This window comes from Bemisia tabaci, chromosome 6 (genome assembly GCF_918797505.1).
Source record: "Bemisia tabaci chromosome 6, PGI_BMITA_v3".
Classification (NCBI taxonomy): domain Eukaryota; kingdom Metazoa; phylum Arthropoda; class Insecta; order Hemiptera; family Aleyrodidae; genus Bemisia; species Bemisia tabaci.
The window spans coordinates 30,340,555-30,362,334 of NC_092798.1; the positions used below are offsets into that span (position 1 = coordinate 30,340,555).

Below are 21,780 nucleotides of genomic sequence, written 5' to 3' on the forward strand. Positions count from 1 at the left end.
AAGGTTGGGCAGTGAAAGCAAGGAAGAAGGGGGAAATGGAAGGAAAAAGGAGGCAAGAAAAGTGAAAAGATAGTCCGCGAGAAAGGGGGGGGGGGTATAAAAACCATAGACAAAATATAAAGAGAATTGCCGTCTAAAGGTAAATATTCAGGACAAAAACTCCACCTGGTCCATAGACGGTCAGGCGCCCCTTGACCCTAAATTTGCGGCTGTACAGAAGTACAAGAGTAGGCATGTAGTAAGGGGCGCCATAAATCTATCGAACAGGAGCCGACATAGCATTTTAGGCCACGTCCGCAATCTTGGATTTGAAAATTTTTAAACATAGTAAAAATTCGAGTTTCCGGTCGAAAAATACCCCAGACACCGAGTTTTAAAAAAATCCATCGAACAGGAGCCGACATAGCATTTTAGGCCACGTCCGCCATCTTGGATTTGAGAATTTTCAAAAATCGACTAAAAATTCGAGTTTCCCGTCGAAAAGTACCCCTGATCCCGCGGTTCACAAAGCTCTAACGAACAGAAACGGAGGCCAGAACCGGGGCTCATTTTAGGCCACATCCAACATTTTGGAGTTGAGAGTTTTAAAAAATTGACTAATAATTCGAGTTTTCCGTTGAAAAATACCGTGTGATACCGCGTTTCACAAGACTCCAACAAACAGGAACCGAGATAGCATTTTAGCCCACGTCCGCCATCTTGAATTTGAGAATTTTAAAAAATGGACTATACATTCGAGTTTCCCGTCGAAAAATACCTCCTGACACCGAATTTCAGAAAAATCCATCGAACAGGGGCCGAGATAGCATTTTAAGCCATTTCGGATTTTCGGATTTTGAATTTTTTGAATTTTGACAGCTTTTGATTTAAGACGCGTGATCCCCAAAATTGAAGCTCAGATTCGGATTCCTCGTAAAAAATCGATGCGATTTCATGTATCATACCCTGACACCGAATTTCAGGAGAATCCATCGAACAGGAGCCGAAATGGCATTTTAAGCCACTTCAGTCATTTCGGATTTTTGAAGTTGAAACATTTTACTTAAAACGCGTGATACCCAAAATCGATGTTCAGATTAGGATTCCTCGTAGAAAATCGATGCGATTACATGTATCATACCCTGACATCGAATTTCAGGAAAATCCATCGAACAGGAGCCGAGATGGCATTTTAAGCCACGTCAGTCATTTCAGATTTTCGAATTAGGAAAATTTGACTTAAAACGCGTGATACCCAAAATCGAAGTTCAGATTCGGATTCCTCGTTAAAAATTGATACAATTTCATGTACCATACCCGAGCATAGCGTGAAGGAAAGAGACGTAACGTAGACATACTGATTCGAGCATATGAATCCAACGTGGCAACATGGGTAGTGCTCAGTGGGTCAGCGGAGGAGGAAGAATAAGAATTTATCGTGAGGAATTCCTCGGGACGAAACCGAATGCTTAGCGCCGGCCGGCGCCTCGCCGTTCGGTTTTATCTCGGGCGACCTGCGCGGCGGCGTAGTTCAAACGGGTAGTATGACAGAATCTATACGCGTCGTTAAACCTTTTTCCTTCACGCTATTTTAACATAATGATACATGAATTCTCATCGATTTTTCACGAGGAATCCGAATCTGAGCTTAGATTTTCGATATTACGCGTTTTAATCTATTTAAAATCGTTGGAGAAATTACAGAATTGTCCTTGAAAATTGATCACACATTAGTGGTTTTTTTTACGTCATTAAACCTCTTTCCTTCACGCTATTCTAACATAATATGATGCATAAAATCTCATCAATTTTTCACAAGGATTCCGAATCTGAGCTTAGGTTTTCGATATTACGCGTTTTAATCTATTTAAAATCGTAGGAGAAATTTCAGAATTGTCCTTGAAAATTGATCACACATTAGTGATTTTTTACCCCGTTTTTCTTCTTCGTTCACGTAATGAAATTAGATCAACAGTTGACTCATCGACTAGTCTAACCTAACCCCCCAAAATCGCTCTGAAGGGCGAACGATTTTATCAGATAAGATGCGCGGTCCTAGTTTCCGGGCAATTGCGGTTGGATGGAAGCTGCGATGAGGAGAAACGGAAGATATGCGAAACTCGGGCGGATATTAAGTGAGAGACCAGGTACCTAGGGGAAAGGCTTTCTTCCCGAAAAGTTAGTGCTCGGGCCAACTTACATGGTCACTGGAGCATTGTGCAGCAGGTTGTGGGAAACTATTTTTTTGCACCAACAACCAATTGGATCGCATTTTGCAAAAAGGAACTAAGAGCATTTCAGTGTTGCTGGGATTGTGCCACTTAGGTACAATGGTACATTCTTTGCAAAAAGTAAACTTTGCGACGGTAATTTTCGTCTTGAATTCATAGTTTATTGGGAGTAGAGGTGAAACTAGTTTAGATGATCGTTTATGTTTGCAAGGTTAGCGACATTGGAATGCTCTTCCTTTTACCAATCTGTTGCGTAACAATCGTAGGTAACTTTAATCCCTGTATTGTAAATCCTCTGACGTGACCCTTTAATACTTTAGCGCCTTTTAACGCCTCATATCATGCATTCTCTGCGTTCTCTACATAGCATTGCTTAATGTTACCGATGTCAAGTGGTGTAAGTGTTTTAAGTCATCATTTGTCTTGAATTAAACGGCACATGATGCCAACTCATTCATGACGCCATTGTTCGATACGATTTTAGAGTTTACGCCAAATAAGTTCACGCACTTCTAGGCTACGGCAGAAGATCGTCAAAGGTCACTTTTACATGGGAAGAAAATGCAAGAATCAAGATGGTTAGGCTCATCCTCTGTCGCAGTCCAAAAACAGAACTAGTAGGTAGCGTAAACTTATTTAGCGTGGACTTTACTTATATGCTGTTCTGCCGTGCTAAGGAAGAACGCCGTATAAAACTCTAGGCGTTGCCAAATTTCCTCTGATAAAATACGAATTTATTTGGGAAATTGTAAATATTTTTCTTCCAATTTTTCAGACTATTTTGTTCGCAATTTAATCTAAAATATCTAAACTTTTCCAGGAAACATATGCTTAAATTTCGTCACAAATACATGTTTTATCCGGGGAAATTTGGAAACTCTCGAATGTTCATACGGCGTTCTTCCTTGGCAAGGCAGTGTTGCTTCACATGCAACTGGTTACGTCAAGAGAAAGAAAGTGGCAACAGGGATTTTGCTTTTTAAAAATGTGCTTCACGTCCGTCACAATTTTAGCGGTATATAGAATAAATGAACTATATTTTGCAATTAGGAACTACAATATCTGGCTTATTTTAGAAAGAACATATAAGCCATTACCTTCCCTATGCAGATATATGTTGTCACGACACGCCAGAAATTATAGGCCGTTCTTCATTGCAAAATGCAGTCCAAATATGAAATATGACTTCCAAAACATTCAGCCTTTTTGATGCGTTAAACAAGGGTTTTCATCACTCAGGGAGACCATTCCATAATTTTCTGCGGATAAATCTCCATATAATGCGAATCATCGAGACTCTAATCGAGGGGCTTGGAGGAAAAGGTGCATAAGTGCAGTTTTTGAAAAAAATTGAGATATTAATGATTTCAAGTAAAACTAACCTTCATGCATACTCTGTGAGAAACTTGCTCCCAAATTCCGATTTTCAAGGATCGGAAAGTCAGTTCGAACTTTCTTTCCGCCGTAAAGATCCATGTAATTTCGAAACTTCGAATAAGTATTTCTCGAAACAGCAAAAACTGCACTTATGCGCCTTTTCCTCCGAGCCCCTCAATTATCGGCCAAACTTGTGCATCATGCGAGACGACGCACAGTGGATTCGAGTCAATAGGAGAGGTCGGGCAAAATTTGGAAACTTTAAACGCTTATATTACTCTGTTTATAAACTTTAGGGTTCCAAAATTGGTCCCGTTGGTTTTCTCGTGAAATTTTCATCAAGTTGCACTCCCGCAAATTTCAAATGTGACAAAATAAACATCAAATTTTGTTGTTTCATTCAAAAATGTTATGTCCGACGTCTCCGATTGACTCGATCCACTGTGCGACGCAGACAAATTTCCATGACGAAGCGCTGTACGCGGCGACTTCGATGCCCACCTAATGAGACGCGGAAGCTCAATTTTCGTAAAATATCACGGGGGACGCATTGCCTCCCCCCCCCCGCAGCGCGTAACGCGCAAAATCAAACCTATTTCGAGTAATAATTTCCGTGGGTGCCTTTTGGCTCACGCCTGCGGACAGGGTTTGGCAAACCTCTCGCGAGCTCGGGCCCGAACGTTTTTAATTGTTCAATCGAAATCGTGTAACATTAACATTTAATTTCGCCTTCTTCTTCTTCCCATTATTTCCATCCCCGCCAGTCTTCTCTCTCCCTCTTGGCGTCTATGCGTCTCTATCAGTTTCTTTCGGTGTCTTTCTCGTGTTCGCCGCTTTTAGTTTGCGCGAGGTGCTCGTGTCGCGGGATATTTACCGTTCTAGTTTTTCATATTTTTTTTTTTTTTATTTTGTTCTTCGCTTTTTCGATTTCTCGATTACGCCAATTTAATTTTTTAGACCTTAGGGTTCATTCTAATTTTTGGTGTATATGTGCTGTTCGTTTTGATGACGGGAAAATCGTGATGGATCAACTGTACCGGGCTCTCAAACGGAGGGCCTTTTTGGTGAAATCAAGTGTTCCGGAAAATGTTTCGACTCGTTAATCTATTTTTATAATGATACTCGAAGCACACGTGCGGTTCGGAATTTAAGAAACATGTTTCATTGTCCCTCAAGTGCGGATAACTCTATTTTTCTCATACTTATGCGACTAATATTCTTTCGACCAATTTTAATATTTTCTAATACTATTATTTTTATCCCTTTTTATTTATAAGTCGCTTCCTCAAGCTCTTATTCTTTATTATTCTCTCCATTTTAAAATAAAATATAAACGGTTACAAAGTGTTCCCGATGTTGACAATACTTCCCTTTAAATCCGTCTTTTACGGTTCAAATTCAATTGATAGCCACATGTTAACGGATAAAGCTCGTTTCCCAATGAACAAAGGCATAAAATGGGAACTATTTTTTATTTACTTCTATTTAGCTCCTTGTTTTTTAGCGAGACAACAAAACTCACTCACATCTTTCGGTTACACCAGCAGTAGAAACTGAAAAAAAAATTAGAATCAGTTGCTGATTTCCTAAAATATCATCAGGAATCCAACAAAACTTGGATGAATGAAAATGATTCACCTGGGCTCTCGATCTCCGAATGTCCAACTTACTCTGAGAAGGATCCTTAGATTCTTCACACCAGGCGCTTTTTATAAAAATAAAGCTAGTCTTCTATGTCGATGAGAGAATATTCGTAAATTAACCTCTTTCATAATTTTTTCATTTTTGCTTTTGACAGAACACCGACAGTCGTAATGAATAACCTCGTAATAGATTGATTTTTCTCGCGGACACCTATTGTTTATTGTGTCTTCATTTTGAAGTTATTACAGCAGCATCTTATCACACAGCACCGCCCGGCGCTCGCAGGAATTCGGCTGATATGCGTGGGACCACTGACCACTTACTGTCATGCGGAATATACTTAAAATGTGATTATTGCCTTCTAACATTTACCCACCTAGTTAAGGAAAGTGTTCAATTCTTAGTCGTGTGCCAGCATTTCGTTGCTGATGGTCTGAAAAAGTACCCCTCTCTTTGAGTCTTAATTTTTTACGTGTTCCTGAACTACCGTGATTTTTCTTCTCTGTGAAAAAGTAATTCTGCGAAAATTTCTAGAATAATGTTGATTTTAGACAAATGAAGTAAGAGTAGTTATTTTGAAACACCACAAACGAGTGATTTACAGTTTAAACGGTGGCTCTCTAAGCATATTCTAAAAAGCATGAGTAAATATGGGAAAAATCATACGCTTATACCCATGAATTTGGATTGTAGGTAGGTGTGTACGTACTGAAATTTTACTTTTAAGTGTTGTCATCATTACAAGATGCCAAGAGTCAAACTGCTGTCAGCTATTTAATTTTACAAATTTTTCCGTGGCAATGAAGTGAAAATTTCGCCCTTAAACTTATTTTTCTAACCAATATAAGTTCTTATTTGAATGAATGAGTGTACCTTTCAGTGAAAAATTATAGCTGTTATGTTGGCGGGGATTGTTCAGTTGGGCCCGAGCAATCGATTCAACGCGGGTGAATTTTGTTTGAAAACTGTTGAAATTGATGAAAAGTATGTAAAAAATCTATTTGCTCCTCTGAAAATGTATTCTTTTGCCTTAAAAAATTGTTTGAGTTGGGATGACTAGGTAAGATCTAAGTTAAAGAAGCTCGTTGTACAGAGAGGGAAAAATATTTCCATTTCTATCAATTCGGGACGTACCATAAAATTCCTTCAAGATAATTGATTAGAACTCTCCTACCAAAAAAATAAATAAATAAAAAAAATAAGAAACTTTGCTCACTATTTATTTTGAAAATTGGGAAACAATCAGCAGTGGATGTTAGGAGTCGTAGAGCGCGAGGGAGTGCCATAAAGTGACCAACATGTATGTATGTGGAAAACAATCAGCTACCAAGAATCCTCTAATATGCTCAAGCGGTAAAACAATTGGCACCAAAGGAGAAAGCGTCAGTTATATTGCGATTAAAAACTCCTTATTGAGATTGAATCAATCCGTTCTCACTTCAATAAAAATCATACAGCACCCTATTATTCAAATAGTCTTTTCCACCTAGACTCCCGGCCTTCGTAGTCAAAACGTAATCATTCGTAATGAGGCAAGAGATTGATTAGATTTTGCCGCGCCTGTCAACATTACCCTGTAGAAATATTCGAATTTCGGTACATACAACTGTCCCGTGAAGATCAGGTCTCATCTGTACGTTTAGTTGCATCTGTCGAATTTGAAGGCGCTCCATTAAAGGGTGCAGGAGATACCCGCCGCTCGAGCAGACGAACCGTGATTCGAGCGTAGTGTGAGGAAATTTTGCAATGAAAGTGCTCTCTCATTCGTTTATCTCAAAATTTGACAGAGAAACAACACTCGTAAGTCGTTACGCACTTATTTTTGAAATTGTTCAACTTGACGCGAACTTTTGACTTTTTGCGAAGCGAGGAAAGTTTCCATCGATAAGAGAATTTTAAGACTAAACTGCAACCAACTTTTCATCCCAAAAACTCTCTCCACTCTTGTCCTTCTGCTCAGATTGAAATTCAGGGGCTGAAGTTGTTAACTTCATTATACAACTCGTTTATTCCTATCCATGAGATATTCGTCAAGAGCTACTAAAAGCCAGAGAAAGACACTCTAATATATTTTTTTTCATTTACCGGGGTAAATTGTCCTTAATATCACAAAACATCTATTCTTTTGACAGTTCTTCTTGTTTCACTTACGAAATCACCTGTTGCCTTAAAGTGGGTGACCCACCTACTCCAAAACCGGAGTAATTTTTGTCAAAACCGATTTTGAGGTTAGGATTCCACTCAGGGATACGTAAGGGAAATATGGAGCGTCCAAATAAAATGTGCCCCTACCCGAATTCCAAGTGCTTTTAGCCCCCTTAAAATGAATAAATTAAATTCATAAAAGCTCTCCCACTTTAGCAAAAAACCCGCTTACATGCGATGAACCCAATATTACTACCAAAATTCTGAAACTCTTCACCTCTCTTAATTTAAAAATATAAATTTTCGTATATACTCCCATTTTCAAAATTCTCTGTAAAGACGTTAATAGCCTGTGGCGCTGAATGTCTTAAAATATACTAACTAACTATTTTCTCCATTCTAATGCGGCATTGGGCATTTTTCCCCATGCGCGACATAATAATTTTCACGGCCTAAAAAATTTTTGAGCGATTGGGCCCTTTTGTTAAAGCTTTTTTAGAAAATCTAAACGTGTGGCTATTTTGAAAATCGTCAAAATGTTTATTAGTTTATAATGAAGCATTGATGTTTTCCGCGCACAATGGACAGAGCAAGATTTTGTAATATTTTAGATAGTATTGTGCAAGCCCTCTCCCACTCCCAAAAATTAGCACAACACCGTTAACAATAGCTCTAAATGGGGTCATTGATACGAACGAGTAATCGTTTATGAAATTTGCTGATGTTGCCGTTTCCATAAGTTCTCATAATTTTTCAGTAGAGGAAAAAATTTCCACGACGGTTGTGGCGAGGAAAATTTTCGAATGTTTTGTAACTTTTTTAGTAACTACGTGTATTGTTAGAGGCTTTTTGGCACATCTTCTGTAATATTCATGAGCCCCGCAAGTCTATTGTTGTTTCGCACCGAGAATCATCCTTCAACTATTACCACGTGCTCACTCAAATCTTTCAAAAATCAATGTGTTTTTAAATGGAAGTAAATGCTTGATATGCAGGGCTCTTTTGTGAAGGCTTCAGCGGACCTTCGCTTAGTGGTGTCGCTTTAAGAGGAACTTGCGAAGGCTGAAGCCCCCTACATCACCCATCAGCTCCCTTACATATATAGTCTTCAACAGTAGAGAAAATGTCCCTAAATAATCTTCACAGGCTAGAAAGTGCGTAATCTTACAATGTTTGAGGCACATAAAAGACGCAGAAACTATGAAAAATAGCACGGTACATTCCCAAAGAGTCCAGGCAATGCACCAAGCCATAGCTAGTATGTGAAACAAAATTCAAATTATAATGGCAAAGCCCTCCTAATTCAACTTATATTCGTTTAGATGTATCAAAAATGAAGGTACTCCAGCCACACACAGGTACAAGTTACTGATGAGTTGTGTCTCCGAGAGCAATAAAGGGCATAAAATAAAGGGAGCAATAGCGACAAGAACCGTTTGGCGTCTATTCCGGATTTACTAGCGTGATTGTCGCCGGCGACCTAGGTGCGGCAGCGCTAGGCATTAGCGGATCCAGCAAATTGGCAACATTGTTTTTTCTCCATTTAAACCTATGGAAATGTATCGATTCTCAGAGGGGGCAAGTGCTCCGACAAGATCGATTATTTAGCATAGGTTTAAATTGAAGAAATCCGGTGTTGCCAAATTCCTGGATCCGCCTCTGGCGCTGGGAGGATACGCTCTTCAGTAGGATCCGCAGGGACGCCTACATTTGCGTGTATATGCAACACGGACATCTTTCAAGCACGAATTTTGTTGTATATCAAGGCATTATCATCATTACTGCGTTGCATTCATCGCGCGTTGCGTTGGCTAACAATGCGTTTGTGGCTCAATTCTTTTTGGCTCGTTTTTTTATGTATTTTAGGAAATGTTTCACAACAATGCTAATCATCAGTTTGATCGAAAAAAGAATCTGACACACACTTAGAACGTAATGAATCGTGATTAGAGAACACGTGCTGTAGTACTTGCTATCTTCTTGATTGCGATCCAGTACTAGTTCATTCAACTTATATTGAAACTAAATCTGACCTGCCGACTGATTATTAAGATTCATAGACATAACAATAGACAAAGAAGACATCGAGAGAATGGAGCGATCCTATTGGTAAAAGCGGTCGGCTGCAATGGATAAAGACTAACTAACGGCAACCGACAGTAGAACCTATAGTTAGCCGATCATTTTCCCCCTTCTATAAGAACCACCCGCGTTTCAACCACTATGATCACTCCATACTCCCTATATGTCTTCTTTGTCTATCGCTTTGTCCATCAATTTCAATAATCGGCCCGTTGTTGCCTTGACTCCGTGTCGTTATTGCAAAAAATCAAAGCAAACACCCTTATTGTTCAGCGGGTCAGTTTCAATAGAGCAATAACTATACCTGTAGGAAATGAGGCCTTACTTTTTTGCTATGACCGTCAGACATTCCTCTTCCATTTCATTTGGACGTATTTCTGCCAAACGGAACTATGTGCATCATGACGTGAGCCCTGTTATGCATATATTCTTATGGGTCTCAGGGCTCATTTCTTCACGCACATAGTTCCGTTTGGCAGAAATAGTCAATTTATCAATCAATGCTGCTGGGGTCGCGGTGAAAGTACTACGGTTATTTTTAAATCGGTTACGTTCGCTAAAGGCGGGTCATTTTCCTGAATCAGCCGAGCTTAACGTGCGAGCGTGCCAAATTCTAAAAAAGCTCCGAATAAACTAATAAGATGTAATCGATTCATCCGAGTAAAGGACTCATTATAAACAAGAGCGCAGCAATAAAACTTAACGACGTAATCGATTATCTGTGTCATGAGGACGCCTGGACCCGGTGCGGTGCGGTGGCGCGCTACGAATTCGGAGCTATGCAAACTGCTATGCGAACACGCGCGCGCGTTTTCCCGCCTGCAGTTCTGTGTCAGGAGGCCTCGCATTGTTTCGACGTCCCGCGAATTTCCGAGAGTAAGGAGGATTTTTACTCGGTTTTTTTTTTTCGTGGGCTGAAACTTTGGAGTGACGAAATGCGGAAAAAAGAGAGGAGGTTTGGGGTTTCCTCCACCCAAGGAAGCCCTCTACAGGAAAATTCGGTGCCCGTAAGACGCACTTTTCTATTGTTTCTTGGGTTGATTACTGCCGTGCTAAGGAAAAACGCCGTATGAACATTCGAGAGTTGCCAAATTTCCTTCAATAAAATGTTTATTTTTGAGGAAAGATGTGAATATTTTTCATTGAAATTTTCAGGAACTTTAGGTGAACTTGCAAAAAAATTATCTAAAAAATTCGAGGAAAATTTTTTACAAATTTCCCCTGAAATTCGTGATTTACCGAAGGAAATTTGGCAACGTCTGAGGGTTCATACGGCGTTTTTCCTTGGCACGGCAGAATATCATCCCTTTTTTTAAAGAAACATTTTGGCGCCTCATACTTGCTTTGCCCTCGCTCCTGCCCTCTGGATCAGGAAATTTCCTCCCCCGATCGATTTTTGCCCCTTCTCCCCAAATTTTGCTGTAAAGACGCCCAGTAGAAGATAAATAATATGCGATTGTAAATTTTAAAATGTATCATCAGTCAGAGGGTTACGGATAAGTAAACTTGGCAATAATTACCTTATTTAGAGAATAACACTTGAATGTGGCTCTATAGCGACCCCACTTCCCACTTCCCTCTTTTGCTTCCGTTATTTAATGACTTTACAGAGAATACTAACGATTTTGTTTTCCATATACCTGCGGACCCTGACATTTATCGACAGACGATAGAGAGCAAATGGTTTTAGGAATGACTCTTAAAATTACCGAAAACAGGAACTTCAGAATCATGAGTTCTCACGAGTAGCTGACGTTTGTAATAATTAATGTTTTGCGGATATTTTTACGGTTGAATCTACCGCGTATTAACGTTTCTGATCACACAATTTTAGTGTTCTCTAGAAATTTTAGTAGTTAGCAAAGTAAATAACGAGGAATGTTTGTAAAGTGGTCAACGTTACGTAGAATACGTGAGGAAGGGAAGAAGGTACCTTCGGTCAAACATTTCTCATAGGAGAGGGAGATTCAGAGGAAAAAGTCCCGAAAACACCAAAAATTATCAGAAAATTAAGCTTATAAAAATTATGCAATGGTGGGAAGGGCGAGGGGTCGCAGGGAGTCTGGTTCCCCTCCTTCCCTCGGCTTTTCCACCACTCACCCTCAGGCGGATCCAGGTACTTTCAACAGGGGGGCGAAAGGGGGGTGCGGGGCATCTGTCAGAACGATATCGAAATTTCAAAGCACTTAATAAGCATTTTGAGTCAATTTCGTCATAAATAATAACCAAATAATGTAAGCGTCCTTCCATCTTCTTTCCTACGCCCCTCTCTTCTCTGCCCCTTACCCTCTCTTAAAAATTTACTTCAGCTGAATACTCATCCTGTAAAACTTTTTGAATTCATGCGCTCCACTAAACTTAAAATTTAACCTTCCCCCTCAGCCCTTGTGTATTTTTCACTGATATAACCTTGATTTCCATGTAAACACACAGAGGTGTAAATGGCCTTAGATGCTAAAGCACCGCTTTAAAAATAAACTTACCTTACTACTGCTGCCTTACTTCCCATTTTCCCTCTAATATTTTTCTGGCGAGAATGGAGGGGGCCCCCTAGGGTGCGTCAAAAAAAATGAAAGTCTGAAATGTTCCGCTCCCCAGGCGGCAATCGATGACGTTTGGTAAAAAAACATGTTTGCCAAAATTTGGGCCAATTTCAACCATTTTAAATGGTGCCAAAGGTCAATTTTGTGACGAAATTATGATATTTTGGTTTAGACCTCGATTTCGTACAAAAAACTCGATTTTACGCTGAAATCGTGCGTTTACGAGAAAAATGCCAAAGAACTCGACTTGTAGAGAATGAAATTTTACATTAGGAGGACGTCTTTGTAACCGATAAAAAACAAATTGAATTAGAAAAACTCAACTCGGTATTTATTTTTTTGGTCCTCAGAATTTCCGAGGTCTTACAAAGTAGAGGTTTAAAAGACTCATTTTTCACGAAAATAAGTCGAAAGAGGGTATAAATGAACTGCAGGCAAGTGTTGAGGATGCAAATGTCATCAGAACTTCCTCAGTTTCAAAAAAAGTTCCAACTATTTTGTACAATCCTCCAAAAAGTGTACGGCTCGAGAAGCAGGATCGTGCTATAATAGTAAGGGGAAAGTGCGGTTTGACCGGGAAAAATTGCGTTACAAACTTTCCCTACCTATGTAATCGTCATCAGTAGGTCCTCCTGAACAACTTCCTAAAAGTTAAAAATGGCCCGACCCCGGAACACCCCTCAAAAAAGTTAAAATTGAAAATGGCGGCCGTAATAAGAGGGTCCGGGAAATCGGTATTTTAAAATGCCCATTCTGTCTCATCATGCGAGGTATCATTTCCTATGTTATTTTGGTCGTAGATTTCATAAATGAATTCCGCAAGGCCCTCCGGCCAAAGGGGGCGCTCCAAATCAAAGATGGCGGCCAAATGTGAAAGGCAGGAGGTTGCATTTTTTTAAATATTCACCGAAGGAACAAGGAAAGTGAAGTGTCTTTATTTTCATGTATTTATGGCCAAGAAACTTAAATTTGATGTTATAAATGTATTTAATAAAGGAAATTTAAGGAAACATACGACTATCGAGAAAAACGTAAGCTCAGAAGGGGCCTTGCGGAATTCATTTATGAAATCTACGACCAAAATAACATAGGAAATGATACCTCGCATGATGAGACAGAATGGGCATTTTAAAATACCGATTTCCCGGACCCTCTTATTACGGCCGCCATTTTCAATTTTAACTTTTTTGAGGGGTGTTCCGGGGTCGGGCCATTTTTAACTTTTAGGAAGTTGTTCAGGAGGACCTACTGATGACGATTACATAGGTAGGGAAAGTTTGTAACGCAATTTTTCCCGGTCAAACCGCACTTTCCCCTTACTATTATAGCACGATCCTGCTTCTCGAGCCGTACACTTTTTGGAGGATTGTACAAAATAGTTGGAACTTTTTTTGAAACTGAGGAAGTTCTGATGACATTTGCATCCTCAACACTTGCCTGCAGTTCATTTATACCCTCTTTCGACTTATTTTCGTGAAAAATGAGTCTTTTAAACCTCTACTTTGTAAGACCTCGGAAATTCTGAGGACCAAAAAAATAAATACCGAGTTGAGTTTTTCTAATTCAATTTGTTTTTTATCGGTTACAAAGACGTCCTCCTAATGTAAAATTTCATTCTCTACAAGTCGAGTTCTTTGGCATTTTTCTCGTAAACGCACGATTTCAGCGTAAAATCGAGTTTTTTGTACGAAATCGAGGTCTAAACCAAAATATCATAATTTCGTCACAAAATTGACCTTTGGCACCATTTAAAATGGTTGAAATTGGCCCAAATTTTGGCAAACATGTTTTTTTACCAAACGTCATCGATTGCCGCCTGGGGAGCGGAACATTTCAGACTTTCATTTTTTTTGACGCACCCTAGGGCCCCCCCCCCCCCCTTGTGCCAGAATCCACCCATGTACTCACTACACAATGACATATCACAACAATTTTACCCACGAAGCTGCACACGGGACCTCTTATTTGTACATGTGGTACTGGACTACACCGTCACTGAGTTTCCAACAATTTTTTTTTCGACCCAAGACGCTTTCCAAAGTGGTCAATTTTCGGGAGCACTCTGGAAACATTGCGTGGGAGACTGGCGCGCGAGGAGACGCTATAAATCAGCCCAACTATTTGGTCCGATTTGTTTTCGCTAACGAGCCCCCAGCCCCCAGCCCCCTCCGCGGCACGGGTCGTCGCGTCTCCCGTGTAAATACCGAATGCCGCGCCCGCCGTCGCCGTCGTAGTAATGACGTCAAACCGTTGAACTTTCCGTCTCATTGTCTTAATATCTCACGAGCACTTTCATCTCTCACTTCGTCCCTGCCAAACGCCCAAGGGCGCTTCTGCGCCCCGCCACGGGATGCAATCATGATCTTGGAAAACTCGCCTAATGCAGGGTGATTTGGCAATGGAGGATTTGCTCCATATGTAGAGAATGCAACTATCAAGTAATATTTGCATCAAAATCAGCCCGACAACATCAGACGTTGCCTAGATTATTCACATGTCTCATTTTTAACTGAAAATCACGGGAAAAATTCACTGGAAAAAAAACACATTGGATCTAGAGTCCAGACTCTTAAAAATATCGACAAGAAAAAATACCCTTGATTCAATCAGATTTTAGCTCATATCAAGAACCAAGCCTCTTAATTTGAGCGGATTCCCTTTTGATTTAAGCTTAAATCCGATTGAATCAAGAGTCCTTTTCCTTGTCAATATTTTCAAGAGTCTGGACTCTAGATCCAATGTGTTTTTTTTTTTTTTTTCAGTGTGGATTGCTAATTTAACAATTAAATTGTCAAAAACTATGTCCGACATGTTTCGAATGTAAATTTCACAACAGTGGAATATTAATTTAACCATGAAGGTGGTTACAATAACATTTTTTTATTGTCAAATGTACACTGAAACATGTCGAGCACTTTTTTTAACTACAAAATTGTTAAATCAGCGATTTCATTTTTGCCGGAATGAAGAATCATTCTGACTTGAAATTGTTTGAGTATGCTCTCTATAATCTAAAGGAAATTGCAACAAGTTTCAAGGCGGTGTCTTCTCTAGTTTCCTCTTAAAAGAATAAAATACGAGTAACGCACAAGGCGCGAAGCGTTTCGGGAGTTGGACTGCGAAGCGGTCATGGGGCGTAGCCCTCTGGTAGGAAATGAGAAAAGTAAAATGATTGAGGTGGGATTTTCGATTTTCCTCGGTATTCTGCGATTTACCGTGGTGCTGTTGTTGTTGTTTCGCGACCCCTTCGACATCGCAAATACTCGAGCAAGTGATCAACTGAGAATTAGATGAACTTGACAGTTTAATAGCTTCATGCAATAATTTTGCACTCGCAATTCATTTGATGCACGTATTTGAAATAACCTCAGTTTTCAGTGTGCGTTCATCTGCACTTTCCTTGTTTTTTATACACATTTCATTATTAAAAATGGAAATGTTATGGCGGAGAACACTAAAGTAGGAGTAAACATAAGATTCACTCAGCTCAAGAGAAGTCATGGGCTATCCGGCAAAATTTTTGAAATCTTAAAGCATCTAAAATTCAGTTTGAGTCAATTTCGCTATTAATAGTAACCAAAATAATATAAGCGTTCTTCCTTCTTGTTTACTTCGTTGTTTCCTTCGTTTTCTTCGTCCTTCTCTCCTTCCTCTTCCTCCTCTTCTCCCCTTTTTCTTGCCAATGGGGGAGGGGGAGGGGCGTACGCCCCCTACGCCCTCCTGAATTCGCCAAATGACACCATCTGATCTCTTCCTCCTTCCATTCCCTAGCATTCTATTACTGAACGTCCACGCCGCACAATGGATCGAGCCTATGGGAGAGGTCGGACAAAATTTGGAAACTTTAAACGCTTGTAACTCCGTTTATACGAAAACTTCGAGGTTCAAAAAAGTTGACTCGATTCATTGTGCCCCGCATTCCTCCCGGACCGGGAGGAACCCACTGGATTACTCTTTGGGCATATTGGCGGATCCAGCAATTTGGCAACACCGGATTTCCTCCATTTAAACCTATGGAAATGTATCGATTCTTGGAGGAGCCACGTGCTCCGACAGGAATCGATTAATTAGCATAGGTTTAAATGGAGGAAATTCAGTGTTGCCAAATTGCTGGATCCGCCTCTGTTTGGGCAACCAACCATCCGCGAAATCCTCTGCCTAAGCCCACCATATAGGTACCAAAGTCATTGCCTCGGTTTTGATATCTTGCGTGTTGCCACCAAAAAGTCCAATCCAGTTGCTCTTAGGTTTTTCTCAGATGTCTCCTTCAACTGTCGAGCCGCCCTTCCATAGGTTATAATGTTCATTACGATGGTGCTGTAAATCCTCCTTTTATTTTAATGCTCCTTTGAAATTCTAAGATCCCAGAGAACTGCGTCTCCCATTGCGATAGCTCCCCTTCCTTGCAAATTACGATCGCCGGTGGCCCGATCCAACTCCAATCTTGATCCAGCCAAACTTCTAGGTATTCATACTCTTCACGAACTTTGTAGTTCCGGTTTTTCCTCCACTTAATTGCTGACCTTGCCGAATATCTCCAATACCTAACCAAAGTTTCCGTTTTTAATAGTCATACCTCTTCAATCTAGAATTGCAGACAAAATAGGAAGGCACACAGAGCCGGATTTAACCTACCTGCCGCCCGCGCCCATGGGCCGCCCGCATTTTTCCGCCCCCTTCTCATTTATTTTTGAAACATCAATAGATCGTATTCGACTGTGGTTCGATATATCGTTTGGTTCAAAACAATAGAACATAACCTCTAACAAAAATTTTAGGATTTAATTTGGAGAAGCTGAAAATGAGAAAATTCCTAACAATTTCACTTTTTCATTGCCAGCGAGTAAAAATTCAATCACATAAGACCCGTTAGCTCAGATTTCTAAATTGACTTTTGAGGCTGTGGTTACATATTGAACCAATCGATATCAATATAATCTCACCCGTGTGATCCGTCGATTACGATCTATAAAAATCATCAAGTGAACGTGGCGGTGGAGGAGGGGTGTATGAGACGCGTTTACTAGTGTTAGGTACATTTTTTGTGAAAGCCCTGTCAACACTAACAAAAGTTCAGTTCCGTAAACCCATCTTTGTTTGGACAAAGCCTTCCATTCATAAAAAACGAACGAAAAAATTATGAAAGAACAAACATAAATGTGGTTAAAAATTTTAACTTGCCCCGCCGCGCCGACCGCACTGTGTTGGCGCAATGCGTAAAGTATTCATGCAGTCTTGTAGGCGCTATGCGTTTCACGCCGACCGCTGCTGACCGACATGTGTTTGAGCGCAATGCGTGAAGTATTCATGCAGTCTTGTAGGCGCTATGCGTTTCATGCTGACCGCCGCGCCGCGCCGCTCCGTTCCAAGTCAAATTGCGTGTTTGGTTTCTCTCTTAACTCGACTAATTGAAGGTGTTGTCTCTTGTATCACCGAGAGACGACAAAATTAGAAATTACTATACATTTACTCTGAGGAAATGAGAGGTTTTGTCGTCTTTTCTCGTTTGTAATTTATTTCCTGAATCCGATTTTTTTTCTCTCTTTTTTTGATACCTACATTCAAAAAGATTGCACGATTTGCCGCCTCCTACATTATACCGCCATGGGCCGCGGCCCATGTGGCCAACCTCTTAATCCGGCCCTGCCTCATTAATTCGTTGTTCCATGTACCTATGGAACAACGAATTAATGAGAAATAGTTTAAGGAAACCAGCAGGGTTGCCACAGTCAGGGAATACGGGGAAATGTTAGGGAATTTTAAAAAGTCAGGGAAAATGAGGGAAAAATTGTCAAGTTTGACGTTTCGAACAACAAATTTTGCCTGAAAACTATTTCAAATTCTGTCTTTTTAAGCATCTGGCACATCCTCAAGTGTCAGGAAATTTCACCAGAATGTGTCAGGGGAATCAGGGAAATGTCAGGGAATTGTCATTTTCTTTATTCTGTAACCAGACAGCTCTGAAACCAGAATAAGAGGTAGGTACACGGAACATTTTATTCGCGGAAATCTCTATACCCCATTTAATATAGTTCCGTTGATTGTATACTTGTATTTTGAATAAATTGTCACCCTCCTGACACAAGAGCGTAACTACATTAGCAATGAACCCTGTCTTTCGTACACGCTGTAGTGCTTTTCCGGGCTCATCTCAATGTGCAGATACGTTCTTTTGTCAGCCGGGCGATGAAATTATCGATATCTTATTGATATCCTATAATTGACGACGAAAAGACAGAGGAGAAGGTGTGAGGATGAATTTCCAAGATGTACCACTCTCACATGGAATGAAAGCAGGACAGGATGACTCCATTTGCAGACAAGGAAATGACCCTCTTTAAATCAACGATAAACACTCAGCAATAAGTTTAAGAACGCGGTTGTGCAATTGCCAATAGTCAGATAGCCCCTAATCACATTTATTGCCACAAGCCCCTCGGAAACAATACCTTTTGAACCGTAATCCTGTGAAAGTTACAAAAAAGCGGCCCGCTCGCCCCCCGAAGTGCGGCATCGTAATTCCCTCGTAACCGAAAAGTGTTACGTTAATTGCGAGGATTGTGCAGAAAACCACCGGGCGGCATGTGTTCTGTCGGCCGGTCATTCGCCAGTTCGCATCCCATTGTTCTCGGCTAATCAATTAATTGTCTCCCGAATTCGCCCGTTCGTCGACCGAAGTGATACGGTGCGTAGTCGGGCGTTGCAGTGAAGTTTGATCCGATCCGAATTTCAGCCCGCCAAGTTTGTTCCTCTGTGCCGGCATTTTTCTCCGTGACTTTATGATCGTTCCGTTGAAGTTGGACTCGCTGTTCGCGTCGCTGATGGCCATGCTGCAGCCAAGTTGCCGAAGTCGCAACTCCATGAATGCTTGGTTCGAGAGCATCATTCGAAGGTACCTGTTTGTCAGCCGGCACCCCCGCTTCCTTCCCTCCAGTGGCGATTCTTGAAATTTGGCAACACCGTTTTCCTCCATTTAAACCCATTAAAAATATCGATTTTAGGTGAAGCAAGCCGCCTTACCAAGAACTCAGTGGGGTGGCAGTATATTGATTGATCTGCCACTAAACCTGTGGAAAAGGGTCGATGAACAGGGTTGTTCGCAGCGGACACCTTAATAATCGAGTCTTTACCATAGCTTCAACTGGGGAAATGTCGATGATCGGATCATTCACGCCTTTCCACTGCAAAAATCGATTGTTTTGCATGCTTTTAAGTGGTGGGAAAACACTGGCGCCAACTTTGAAGAATCGCAACTGCTTACTCCGTGTTTGTTTCTGCACCGTTTCATCCGCACGAGGAAAAATTTACTCTGTCAAAGCTCGTGAATGAACTTTTGTACACGGGAAAAAGCTCTGCTTGTATTGACATGGTTTGATTTTGTCTTCATGTGCTTGTGCAACAAGTGTTGGCGAGGTGTTTGTAGGTCTACTTTGTCAGATACTGGCGTTGCAGTTAAAGAGGACATAGTGTTGCCTCAAATATAAATATAGGGCTCTCAGTTGACGAAAATTGCCTCCGAAGGCATGGTTTGCCTGTCGTAAGGGATGGAAATTTCAGTAGCAGGAAGTAAAGCGGTAGCAATACACGCATAATTCGTACAGGCCTATAAATCGAGTTCGAGATAGACAGAGTAGCTTGCTGTTTTTTATTGTACAAACGCCAACCCATGGATTCTGATCAAAATGTTCGTTGAGAATCGATGGATCGACGCCGAGTCTGCAAAAAGTTTCAAAAACTGACTCACAGTGTTAGAAAAAAATTATCGCTTGATTTTTATATTTGATGTCTGTTGTATCTAGTGGTTGTCATAGCATTGTTGTTTTTGTTTTGAATGGCCATGTAGTAGTTTTGTTTCTTGATTGTTGTTCTTATCTCTCTTTTTCGTCTTTCTCCTCTTTTCGCTATGGTTTGCATCTTTCCTGATTCTCTCTTCTATATTCCAATAACATGCATTGCATATATTTGAAGAAAAATGTATGTGTATGTCTTCAAACCAGATGTGTGTGTATGTATAAGTCGCTTTTACAGCGCTCTAGGGCGCTCTGCGGCACCTAATCGCCTCTGAAATCCGTCAGGGTAGAGATTTTCGGAAACTGGGATTCCTCAATCTCTTTTTGTATCTTTCGTTCTTCGAACAACATCTTTCTTACAAAATCAATGGGCTGAGTTTCCTTGTCTCGATTCCTCCTTGAAAATATCTCTGCATAGGAGTACCTATCAATTACCAAGGAGCCGTAATATATAGAAAAATTGACGGAATGTCTTAAAAAAATTGTCAAAAACAAAGGTTCACAATTTGTCCACGTGTCCTAAACGCGGTCCCAATGGTCGCGAATGACTAACACATTTTTGTAACAAAAGGAACATTTTAGACCTCGTCCATTTAAAAAAAATAATTGTAAGTCTAAGTTCCGTGATTAGGATTTTTAGTAGCGCATGTCTGGATTGTCGGGCACAGTAGCTGAAAGCTGAAGGTTTAGCCAAGGAGCTAAATCTCAGCTGCTTGGGAGCACCTCCAGGCACGGGTGTAGTTTTACACGGACTGAGAATAAAATTTTGATCCGATAAAATCTGGTCGTGAGGGGGCATCTTCATGGAGGAGCCAAATTAACGTTAATATACACCTATGAAAATGAAATCCATCTAATATGAAGCAAGGTTCATGCCCTGTCGTTGGAATTAATCACCTCCTCTTTGCTACGCGCGAAGCGAAGTGTCAATCACACTCTGAAAACGTGCGAAGTTGAATTGAATTAATTTATTTTTTGTTCGACGAAAATGATAAGTAAGCATTGTACCATTGCGTCGTCTTGGTTGCTCATTTCCATTTACAAAGTTTTATAAGTACGACATTTCATAGTGAAAAGAGATAAATAATTTAATATCCTTTTATGCTTAATGCTCACAAACTCAGCGAAATGAAATCCGCCTTCAATTCTTAGAGCGGCAACATGCGCTGCAGGCTTGTTGAGATAAAGAAATCTACTATCATAGGAAGGACAAATCTTTGCATGCGTATGTATGTCTTTCCATCTTCCACGCGCTCTCGTACACCTCTTTAAAGATATCAAACAGGTTTGGGGGGAAAAAAAAGAAGAAAAAAAGGTTTGGAAAGACTGATAGTGCACAAAAAATACGCGTGCGCCGATTTACAATAAATTTTGCGACTTTTGAATGATGAAGGAATTAATTTCCACCACGTTAAAAAAAAAAAATCATCTATTGGTTTCCACGAAGGAGAGAATCTTACATTTTTGGATTGCTTGCATCGATCAATTCAATTCGCCTGGTTTTGACACACCCCACACGCATACTTCCATAGTTACAGGATTGAGATTTGATTCATAGTGTAACCGTCCATTGGGAAAGGAACCTTATTCCACAAAAACTGAAATTGAGTTATTAATACCAGAGTATAGAGAGGTTTTCTACACAAATTTTAGAGTGAATAATAACGGAAAATGTCAAACCGAACTGGAGTCACGGTAGTTTCAGGTTTGCTATTCAAAATACGTAGTTTGGAGAAAAAACTGTTTAAAATTCTAATCACTACTGTCTAGCGCTAAACATATTCAATGCAATTTAATACTTTGCATTGGCAAAAAATTATAATGAGCCGCTCGCAACTCTTTCTTTGAAACACTATTATTGATGACGTTTTCTGTAATCCTGTCAAAATCCGATTTTTTTTAATGATTTGATTTATTGATTTATTTTATTTGCATCATTTGAACATTTCATGTTATCAACTACAAAATACTAGAGTACCTTAAAAAGGA

The 21,780-nt window shown here is 40.2% G+C and overlaps 1 protein-coding gene across 5 annotated transcripts in view; it reads left to right on the forward strand.

The window, feature by feature from the left end:
• Positions 1 to 4,274: 4,274 nt before the first annotated feature.
• LOC109034453 (ATP-sensitive inward rectifier potassium channel 12) overlaps positions 4,275 to 21,780 on the forward strand; it is a 33,277-nt gene continuing 15,771 nt past the window's right edge. Inside the window, exons 1-2 of one of the 5 annotated variants that reach the window (XM_072301669.1) lie at positions 4,275 to 4,762; positions 18,236 to 18,893. In XM_072301669.1, coding sequence (XP_072157770.1) covers positions 18,781 to 18,893 — 113 coding nt within the window. In that variant the 5' untranslated portion in view covers positions 4,275 to 4,762; positions 18,236 to 18,780. Of the gene's footprint in view, positions 4,763 to 5,385; positions 5,579 to 5,601; positions 5,925 to 18,235; positions 18,894 to 21,780 lie in introns of those variants that run through there. The other 4 variants (XM_072301670.1, XM_072301672.1, XM_072301673.1 and 1 more) reach the window with 4 other exon arrangements.